Source organism: Lutjanus erythropterus, chromosome 18 (genome assembly GCF_056507025.1).
Source record: "Lutjanus erythropterus isolate fLutEry1 chromosome 18, fLutEry1.hap2, whole genome shotgun sequence".
Taxonomy (NCBI): domain Eukaryota; kingdom Metazoa; phylum Chordata; class Actinopteri; order Lutjaniformes; family Lutjanidae; genus Lutjanus; species Lutjanus erythropterus.
The window spans coordinates 6,998,458-7,010,131 of record NC_139334.1 but is presented as its reverse complement, the minus strand read 5'-3'; the positions used below and the strand labels follow the sequence as shown (position 1 = coordinate 7,010,131).

At 39.0% G+C, this 11,674-nt stretch overlaps 1 protein-coding gene across 1 annotated transcript; it reads right to left on the bottom strand.

Moving 5' to 3' along the window:
• Nucleotides 1-1,799: 1,799 nt before the first annotated feature.
• On the bottom strand, nucleotides 1,800-11,380 carry qpct (glutaminyl-peptide cyclotransferase). The gene is made up of 7 exons (XM_084742864.1): nucleotides 11,201-11,380; nucleotides 8,642-8,788; nucleotides 7,307-7,588; nucleotides 5,067-5,234; nucleotides 3,738-3,837; nucleotides 2,931-3,047; nucleotides 1,800-2,840 (listed from the first exon to the last, which is right to left on the bottom strand). Exons 1-7 carry the CDS (start codon nucleotides 11,336-11,338, stop codon nucleotides 2,659-2,661), a joined length of 1,134 nt encoding a protein of 377 aa, XP_084598990.1. The 5' UTR covers nucleotides 11,339-11,380; the 3' UTR covers nucleotides 1,800-2,658.
• Nucleotides 11,381-11,674: the final 294 nt, after the last annotated feature.

The window sequence follows — 11,674 nt, the reverse complement described above, 5'->3', positions numbered from 1 at the left end:
TTATTAATTAATTTTCATAAACTGAGCTGACAGAGCAACTTTTTGCACAGGAAGTTAATGGAACTTGGGATCTTAGTATCATTTTGTATCTATACAACACATCAGGTGTGTGCTTTTAGCCCATGGGACTTTTGATGTTTACTTGTTTCTTTGGTAAATAAAGTTATTATTAATGCTTGTTTATTAACTGGTCCCTAAAATATGAAAATAAAAGATTTACAAGTGAAAAAGAATTATAAAGAATAAAATAATAAAACAGAATGATAAAGAAATAAAATAAAGAAATAAAAAGGAATAAAATATTACTAAAATTTTAAAAATCTATAAAGAAACAAAGATTCCTCAAAACTTTGTTGTTTGATTTTCTGTTTCAGCATGGACCAAACAACTGACACCTGTCCAGAGATCTGTAATTAACTTTGTTGGCGAGTAGATTTACTCTTTCAATCTTGACTAAACTGAACCACTAAAACTTTCCCACAGATCCTGATTAGATTTGTTTCGGTGAAGAGGGTTTACTCGGGCCAAATTCTGAGATACTGAACTAAACAAACTGAGTTCGTTTTGCTGTTTATTGCTGAAGACTTGAAAAGTGTTTTTATGTTGAACTCTGAAGAGTTTCAGGGAATATTTATTTTGATTGAAAATGAATTTCTCTCTCTTTTCTACTGTCTCTCTGGTTAAATGTGTTTTTTCATCGTCCTGTCAATACACTGATTTATATTGAACTGACTTGTGCTGCATTGTCACCCTGATTATTTGTGTGCTGTTGTTCTGCTGGTTCATTTTTATGAACAGTGGGTTTATGATGGAGTGTATTCATGCATCCATGTGGAGGAATGACCTTTTAAATTTTAAAACAGGAAATTGTGAGATGAACTCTGGCTGGCACCATAAAAACAATGATGAAATATTTTGCTGACAATCAGTGCATCATAGTGATTTTGCAAAATGTTGAGCAACGGGAAGTAATGAATGACAACTACTCAGACTACCATGATCTAAACCTCTTTTCATAGATCAGACCTCATTCAAATATGCCTCCATTACTTGTCACAAATTTTAACCACTTTTGACAGATTATTGCAAAAATGTGTGTGTACATACAGATCATGACTGCTGGAAAAATAATTCCGCTAAAAATTATTGTATTGAGATTTACAGTAATAATATATTTACTGTAAAATTCTCATGTCAATTATAAATATACAGCAACTTACTGTATACACATTTTACAGTAAGGATTTCTTCATTTTACAGTAATAATGCTGTGAATATTACTGAAATTTGTTAAAGTGTAGCAACTTTTATGTCAGTTATCTAGGTAACAGATGTAAATGGTAGTCAAGTATGTTGAATTGAGCGTTTCCGATTTTCTAACCTGAGATATGATTCTTAAAGTTAATTTGGATTTGCTTCTGTAGTAACAGATGTTAGCCTTAATTTGATAGGGCAGCTGTAAATAGACAGGAAATGCAGGTAAAGAGTGGGAAGGGAGACAAGGAGCAAAGGGCTGCAAGCTGGAAATGGACCCACTACTGAGGATGGATAGTCTCTGTATATGGGGAGCACGCTTCAATCTTAGCCTCTTCCCATATTAACTTAGTAGAAAGTGGAAACTGGAACAATGGTATTGGCTATTCTTATTGTCTGAGGTTAGAACTTACAGAGAAAGTTAACACTTCCTCCTACAAAGGTCACTTTAGACAATCAAACTGACCACACATCAGATCACACCAACCTCTTTAACCACAGTAAAACAAAGACTTTGAAAAATAAACAAACTCTGCACGATCTACTTCGTGTTCGGAATCAACATTTATTTCAGCGTCAAAACACAGGAAGTCCAGGTTTGGCACTGTATATTATTCTGGGATGTACATTAAAAATTCAGTATGTTTTATAAACAAAGGCAGGCACATGAAACATTAGCACGGGAAGTTACCCACTTCACTATCTAAGATGACAGGATATGAAGGGTTAAAGATTTTGTTAATATGAATAAACCCACTTCCTGCCACTGACAGGTTTGCTCTATAAACACTAACTATAGGAGAGGAAATGTCACGTACCAAACACTCTGTGACACCGTCTCACGTCAAGTTTGTCACCATATACAGTATTCTGTGCCATATGTGTCAGTAGCATTGTGATTGTGTGGATGGCCTTATTGTATGTATCACACGTCTAACAGATCTGGATGCGATCACATGAGTATCAGCAAAGGTCCTTCAGGCAGCAGCTGTCCCTAAAGCAGCAACTTTGGACTCAGTGTTTCCAGGGAGAACTGTAAAATAAACAGTATAATTGAATTTGAATTATTATTACTTTTTTCTTTTACCATTGGAATCCCATTTCCACCTGTAAAGGAAAAAAATACCCCCCTGATAAGTCATAATTGTGAGACAAAAAGTTTAAATTATTATCTAACAAATATGACTTTTTATTGCAACTCATAATTTCAATTCAATGTAAAATGTTTTCTGCAGTGCAGAGTCAACTCTCAACCTCACTTCTCAATTCGAAGGTCAAGGAATACATATTGTTGGTGATGGAGCAGCATTAAAGACAGTGTATTCTTATGGTATTTAAAAACAACAGTTTTACAGCATCTTTACAGTGAAACATCAAAATAAAGACAGTTGTTTGTTGGGATTTTTACGGGGCGTTCTGTGGAGTTGCAGTGACGTTGGGCCTGGCGTTGAGGTACTCCAGAACGAAAACCTGCAGGATCTTGTTGAGGTTCTGAATGGTGGAGCGATCCAGGTTCTGCTCGTTGTCATCAAACGTGTGCCACACGGACGGGAAAGGGGAGGGGATGAGGTGGACGACGCGTACACCTGACAGACAGAGAAGCACGGGGCAACAATCACCAAACAGAGCTACACAATATACCGTAAATACTGTAATCATATTTGTGGTGTGTATACCTCGGTTTAGAAATGGTATATGATCATCTTCTATGCGTCCAACAGGATGGTTGGGCCAGAAATACTGAACGCTGGCATGATGGTCCACAAGCTGATTCATTGAGTGTAAACGCTTTTCTGAGGATATGGGAGGCAGGACAGAGAAAAAAAGTGTATCTGTTAGTTGAGTTCAGCCTCACTAGATGTCTCCTAGCAGGACACAAAATGGCAGCTGCCTGGTTACAATAAAGGGGACACCAAACTGTGTTTCTGAAAACATCTTGGGCAAGAAAAAAGCAATGCCATAACAAAATACTGATCCATATTTGATCAGCACTGCCTAGTGTGACAGTTTGATCTGGGTTTTGTGAGCAGTGTGAGCTCGGATTTCTTTTTTTCTAACTTTATTGCGTAAATGAAGCATGCATTTGTTTTGGTCTGAGTCCACTGTGACCTCTAGTGGCAATGTCTGAAATGAAAACCCACTTATGAATATTAAATTCCGTTCCTGCCACATTCTGAAACTGATCCACCCAAATGTTACACACTGGATCTTTTAAGTTTACAGATGTTATCTCCACAGTGCAGTCATAACAGTACAAGAGTTGCAAAGATATAAAAGATACGGCATGACAAACAAATTACGCGATTCTTTGACTGTCAGTATAGTTGGTCCATTAGCCTTCATATGATGATAACTGTCTGGAATATGACTAATCCACTAACGACTACTGATTAAAGTCACACATGTTATTTGTGGCACTCCTATACCAAAGTAAACCAAGCAACGTAGAGTTTACAATAATGTTAAAAGATGTGATTATTCACCAATGTTCTGCAGTCTGGAGAGCCAGTGCATCGTGTTGGTAAACTGGTTGCCAAAGCGTGGAGTAGGAGCCCCAATCAGGTCCATTAACACAAACAGATCCTGGAGGAGAAGAAACAGGGACGGGATGGGGGGTCTTATGATAAGCTCTCTAAGACAGAAGACCTTCAAGAAGCACATTCCTGTAACAATCACACCTCAGAAACCCTACTTTAAATGTGCTGTGGTGGTCCAACACACTGACATCAGTGCTCCCACTCTATCTCTGCAAGATGCACAAACCACACACACATGCGCGCGCACGCACACACACACACACACACACACACACACACACACACACACACACACACACACGCACACACACACACACTAAGTTCTTTAAGATATCATGCTCTATCTCTGTCAGTCCACACAGGAATGTCTACATTAGTTGATAAGCAGTTGTGTTACACTCTTAGAAATGAAGATGCTAACCAGAACCATAAAGGGTTCTTTTGTTTGTCCCCACAGGAGGACACTTTTTGGTTGGTAAAACCTTTTAGAAAGGTTGTGCCTTTAAAAGGGTTCTATAATTAACCATCAAGTTATAAAGTGTTATATCTAGAACCATCTGAGAGGTTCTACAGAGAACCCTTCTATGTAATGGTTCTACCCTGAACCTTCTCTGAGGTTGTATTCAGAAGCTTTCCACTATCTGGGCGCTAACAAGAACCCACCCCATAGGTTCTATCAAGACCCTCTTCTATCTAGAGCCCACCCAGGGGATTCTACCAAGAACCCTTTTATATTACTGTACAGAGGATCCTTGACAAAAGAGTTTGTCAATTTGAAAACAAAATCTTTCTGCTAAACAGAGTTCTTTTGATGGTAAGGGTTCTTAATGGAACCCTTAGTCTCACAACGAACCCTTGATAAACTCTTACTTCAATGAAGGGCTTCTTAGAAGCAAATGGTTCTGGTTAGAACCTCGGCCCTTCTGGAAGAAGCCTTTTTCTAAGAGAGCGTCTCTCCACAGCTAGGATACAGAAACATAAACCAATTAATGTGATTTCTCCTTATCACAGACTGTATAATAAATGATGTTTGATATCAAGACACCCACACTGCCCTCATGATAGAATGGGTGTCTTTGAGATTTCATTGCAGTACAAAACTATTTAAGACATGCACCTCCCTTGCTGAGGTGTGTGTGGGCTGTGTGTAAGATGAGATCAGGGTTCAGCAGATTGTACTGATGTGGGCAAACAAAGGGATGATCCGAGTGTGATTAAGTGATTATCCTGATCTCAGGTGATATGGTCAGAGAAGTGAGTAGAACTATGACGTACTATGCCGTGTAGCTGGTTGGTGTTTGTGGCTCCGGCTGGGTGTGGGGTGGTCGCCATCTTCTGGGCCAGGTGGCGAGAGCCATACAGAGAGTCTGAGGGGCTCCAGTGGAAAAGAGCCTCCTCCCCATCAAAGAAGAGCAACTGTAGGGTCAGGTCAGGACTGAAAACCTACATGGGAGGCCAAAAGAAGACAGTCATGAGCCACAGCACTTTGCATTCCAGGTGTGTTGCTGCCCCCTAGTGGTTTTAAAATGACAGTGACACAGAAACTACCTCAGATTTTCTTTCTCTTCTTTTAATTTTGCATTTTTCTTTTAATCCTCACCAACATATGCTCCTGCAATAGTAAGTTTACAATCTCTTCTGTGTCTTTTATCAACAGTAATAATGATTATGTGTCCATCTCCATGGCAGCTAATGTATTTGTATTCAATGTGATTGCTATTCCCACAGTGACCTTTGTGACAGACAGCTGAGTCTGATAAACATGTCCCTTGGCTGATCTCTCTCTGTCACAGGCCGTGTCACTGTCCGCCCAATAGACAGGGCTCTGAGCTCAACTGTGAAACAGGAAAAGGGCAGAGGAGCAAGCTGCATGAATACGAAGTGTTCTCCTCATGAATCACTTGTTTGTGGAGCAATTAAATATTGTTAGTGGGAAATGTGTTGATTCCTATAGAATGTTGTGTTGAGAGGAGGCTTGTTCATACATTCAAGTTAATGTGTGTCTATAAATTAGACCCAATAGGAAAGAAAAAAATTGAAATTTAGAGAATTGCTGTAGGTCTTTGCCTACAAATATTTTTCTAAATGTCAACAAATCACATGAAAACACCATGACACTCACACATTGAATATTATTAGTGCCATAGAGCTCCACTGCTGTCCAAGAAATGTCAGTAAGCTAAACTGGGTGACATGTTCCTCATATACGTGGCCACTGTAGTTTATTTTAAAGTCAGTCACACAGGTACTTTCAATGTCGTGTCATACATTGATAAGATGTCCTCTGAAATGAACGTTTTTATTACATCTTCTGAACGTCCAATGTTGATGCCCACAGTAGGATTAGTCTTAATTTTGCACATGAAGCTCTCTGAAATATGCTGTTAAAAATACATATACATATTATTTATTTGTTTAATCACAAATAAAAAATATTTTCTTAAAGTCACATCAATTTCCTGCACATGTCTAGCACACGTGTGCCAAAAATCTCCTGGCCAGACGTTCAAATACTGAACTGCAGGAAGGGTCAGAGTCAGATGTCCATATATTGATCTGATTTGCACGTCATGCAGACAGATATGATCCTGGACCAGCCAATGCAAATATAGACATGTTCTGCACATGTGACAGATTTCTCACATTTGCTTGGTAGTATTTATCCACAGCTGTAAAGATTCCTGAACAAATGCACTATTTAACATTTGTTAAAAAAAACTATATAGTGCCCAGCTGTGGAAAATGCTTCCCTTTCCTTACTTACTAAAAAAAAAAAATTTAAACTTAAATATTTTAAAAGAAGTACATCCTTAGAGTGTCACCAACAGGTAAGAAAGCTGGAAAGTACAGATACATGGAATGCATAATTTTGTTCTTTTTGTGGTATTTGGTCACAACTGGAAAAATTGAGATAACACCAACTTTATCCTTCAACTGGAAAACCACCACTTTTTATGTGGCTGTCCAATCAGTGTTGATGGTAATTGTAGTCAACTGAAGCAATAAATGCCTCAGTGTGTGCTGCATTGACCAAGAAAGCTGCTTGCGGAGCTGCGCACTGCCTACATGTACCAAGATGCATTGCGTATTAACTTCCGACACCAACACCTAAACCAAAAACATAGTAGTGTGGATGAAGCCTCCATCTATAACTCAGAGATCTCAAACTCAAATTGACTTGGGATCAGCAATGATCATCTCATAGGGGGCCACTTCAACGTTCAAGTTTCTATGCATCCTGTAATTGCCTGTAGTTCTTCCTTAACACCCACTAAATCACTGTGTTGTGACTGCATGCGGAACAACTTACTGCCACTGATGTCACTGTTGTATGACATACCTGTGATTCATGGCCACAACTCAACAACTCACTGCTGACAGCAACCACAAAAACTAATACACACCTGAGTGTCACTGAAAAGCCTGTTTAATCAGGCACAAGCAGAAAGATCTGTAGTGTATAATATAGTCTTTAACTTCTCGTCTGTTCTAGCAATAAATCTAAAAGTCACCACCTTTTGAGCATTCAGTTCGTCATTCAGAGCTCGTGCCAGCTCCAGCATCATGGCGCAAGGAACAGCAGAGTCAGTAGCTCCTTGGAACTCCCTCCCGTGCCATTGTGGTGGGTAGTACTTGGAGTCGTAGTGACAGGCCAGGACCAGGCGGCGCTTGGCTGATGGGTTGAGGGTGGCGATTAGATTAGTGAAGGGTAGGGGGCCATAGGGTGTTTGTGACACAAACTTATCCTCCGTCACCTCCCAGCCTGCTCCGAGGGAACTGAGGGTTGTTTTGATGTGCTGTGAACACACAAAAAGATGGCTTGTTAGTAATGAGCATTCACATACCTCACTTTGTCACCACATCACTAAACAGTGTTTTCCATTAAGTAATGAGAAAAGGATTTCACATTTTTCTACGTATTTATTACAAAACAGGTGTGTATCATGATGCAGTGCATGTTTCATGGGTGGTACACTGTAAAAAAGTTTTAAATCAAACTCAAACTCTTAAGTTTTGAAATAAACTACAAAACAACCTACAGTGTCTTGCTGGAATTATTTACTTTTATTCTTCAGATAAACTTGAATGTTTGAGTTTTAGAAACCCCCAAAATTGCATTAAAAAAAATCTAAAAAAAGTTCAAAAAGTCAAGTTTAAGTGTTTGAGTTCAAAACTCTTAAACGTTAACGTTTTCTCAACTTCATTTTATTTTTTTCATTTTTACAGTGTAGTGGTGAAGTTACAGTGGTGGAAGAAGTATTCAGATTGTTTACTAGAACTACAAAAAATCCTGCTTGTGTAAAAGTACACAAGTAATAAGCAAAATGTTGTTTCAGCGTTCAGGTAAAAGTATTAGTTCGTCTGCTCTGACTAATATATTACTATATATGACATCATTAGATAATTAATACGGAAGCATCAGTGTGTAAGCAGTTTTTGTACCTTTTCTCTTGTCTTTGATTTTTGGATAATTTGAACACTTTGAATTGAATTGTCACCATGTTTATGTGACCTTAATGATACTGCTTTTTGTAAGATGTCAGAAGCAAAAAAGGTTCCACTGGTTTTGTTCTTTAACAATGTGTTGTATTTTAAAACCATGCCAGAGTATTCATTGTGCAAATTCTCAATCTTAAACGTAACCAGTGACTAAAGCTGTCAAATAAACATAGTGGAAGAATAAAGTCGAATAAAATGGAAATACTCAAGCAAAGTACAAGTACCTCAGAATTGTACTTAAGTACAATACTTGGTAAATGCACTTAGTTACTTTCCACCACTGGCAAGTTATATGCTTGTCTGTACAAAAGTCGTCCAGCTGTGACATGGTATCCTGCAAATAAACTCACCTCCTGCACGGCCTGGCTGCCTGCAGAGCCTGGATACCTGGTAACCAGCAGCGGCCGCAGGTCCCTCAGCCACATCTGCTCCACGTCGGTGTGAGACAGCGCGCTGCGGACCTCATCTTGTGATAGAGTGAGAGCTCGGTGATGAAGCTGAACACAACCACAGGAAACAAACAAGGTAATACAAAATGAGAAATAGCACTGGATTCAATTAATATTGAGGGAGGGAAATAAGTGTGTTAAGAAAGCCTACTGAAAGGTGATCATACGGCTAGTAAACATCAGTACTCTTTACTGTCAAACACTGCTCTATTTTCAGTTAGTGTCTGTCATTGCACAGTCTCAGATCAGCAGCTTTTTGGGTTAAGAGTAAGGGAAGTCTTCCTATGATGCATTTAACTTGAGCAACAATGTGAATGACACAGCATTCAAAACCACAGATTTTAGTGTCACAACACTCACATATTACCGGAAACCATACAGCAGAATTTTTTTGCTTCATTTTTTAAGTTCCTAGGGACATCTGAAGAGGAACTCCATTATAACTATATATCTGTTTCATAGCAATGTCTAAAACGCTGTATGTTCACATAAACAAGCGACAATTAAATCTTGTGTTTAGATTGCATCAAACATTGTGTTTTAGATGAGCTGTGGACACCTCCTCAGAGAGAGATGCAAGAGCTACTTAGACCAGCGTGAATAGACTTTGATTGAATGCCTTCAAATACACACAAGAGCTACTTTGGACAAGCAGGAATCTATTGAGTAAAGCGGCAGAGAAGGGAAGAGTGCTTGTCAACATGCAGTTATTCTCTCTTGTCCCAGGAAATAGACGTGATTGTTAAAGAGCAGATCAAGCTTGTGCAACTTGAGCAACAACAATATGGATTAGGATTCTGGTTTCAAGCTATAAGGGTCGATTCATGGGTTAAAAAAAACATATTGATCCTCCGATCCCATGGCTCTTTTTCATTTGGTCTCAAAGTTCACCTGCTGAGAACCATGGTTGTCGTGGTAACAAACTAAACCCGAAGAGAAGGACAGAGAGCAGGAGGGATAGAGCTGATTGTGAATGTCAGAGCATAGTCAAAGCCTGTTTTACACTACTCCAGCCTCTCCAATAACAGACCTCGTGAAAAGTCCCTGATTGGCAATTTAATGGAAATTAGAAGAAGCACATTGGGGATATGAACCCTGCCCCTTTTGCTCTGTGTTCTCTCTCTCTCTCTCTCTCTCTCTCTCTCTTTACATAGGGTAACATTAGCTATCATATGTAAACAGCTAGCTAAGAATAAACTGTATGTCGCTACAGATTCCCCAGCAACATCCTTAACAATTTTCAAAATTTGGTTGGTCTTTTCTACATAGACAAGTCGAACACATAGTTTATCTCAGTAGCCTACGATAAAGGAGTAAAGTGACTAAGGCTCCAAAAGGAGCTGGACCTAGTGAGGGTATCAATTATTTTTATGATTTTCTCAATCAGTTAAACAAACTTGGTTCCTCGGTCAGCTTTCTCCTTTTCCTTTTCTTGTTATTGGAGCACAGAACAAAAAGGGGCAGGACTTAGGGAGGTTTAAATTCGTGGGTTGGTCTTTAAAATAGAATATCATCATCACATACTGCAGAAACTTCAGAGGAAATCACAGTAAACATTTCTTCCTCTGTCAATTTGGTTTCACTTCACTGTCTGAGACAATAGGGGAGGGTACGTTCCTTAACTCTGTTCTGTACAGCTGAGGCTTAAGCATTCACTTACAAAACCTGTTCACAGCGTGTGTTGGGCCAATACTGATGAATTCATACTTCAGCCCTGTAATTACAGAGTAGCAAAGGCTGCAATGCAAGAAGTATAATCATGTGGTCACATAAACTGAACATAGTCATCCAAAGAGCTGGGGCACACTGGCCTCACAGAGGGTTAAAAGGGGGTCCACTTAAGGTCTATAAATACCAAGACCTGCAATTGGAGGATCAATGATGATGACTGTGCTACCATAGCAACTAGGCAAAGAGGAGAGAAGAAGAACATAAATGAGGAGCATGAATGGCCAGGCATACCCAGGTGCATCTCAGGAGAATTACACAACAGTGCCAAGAAACACTGCAGACAGTGTTGGAATATCATGAATAATATATCATGTATATCAAAACTTAATTCAGAAACTGTCCTTTTCTCATAATCAATAGCCTAAGTGGCAATCTCCATGTTAAAAAGAAATGCATGCACGCACAGACACAATATAAACAGAACTGATATGTTTTTTCATAAAATTTCAGTTACTTTTCAAACAAAATAATTCAAGATATTGGTTCAGATGTTTTAACATTATTTTAAACACGTAAGTATAAATAAATAACATATTTGGAGTCCACCAGTAATTGCAAGCACTCATTTAGTCTTGTCAAAAGTAGGCTACATAACAGTAAAATTGTAAAAACACTATGTGGCGAGTTTGTAAAATGGTTTAACTTCTGGAGACGGTTTTCTGAGTATTTAAACAATTGCAACTGAATTTGAGCAGATCATCTTTATTAATTATAGTCTGACTTATTTACCTTTTCTTGTGTCCAGGGAATTCCTTTGGTGCTGCGGATGAATGACACCCAGAAGACTACAGTGTAAAATAAACGCATCATGGAGGGACTGTGACTGTGACTCCGCTCAGCCATCGCTGTTGACGCTCCTCTCCACATTCCTGTCTCTCCTCTGTGAGAGCTTACAGATCATGTGAAAAGCAGGAGGCAGGACCCGAGGCTCTACACCACTGCGCGTCACTACACTGCTGTGTGTGTGTGTGTGTGTGTGTGTGTGTGTATGCGCGCGCTCTATTGAACCACACGGGTGTTTGTGACTTCAATTATCCAATATCCTCCTTTGATATATGCTAATTTTCAGCAACAGACCAACACATTTACAGCAGACAGCCTGGAGGACATAGTCTAAAAGGACCGGTTATGTCTTCTAACTTAGTATTAAACGTTTAAACACGATATTTAACAAAAACAACAACAAAACAAACAAACAAAAAA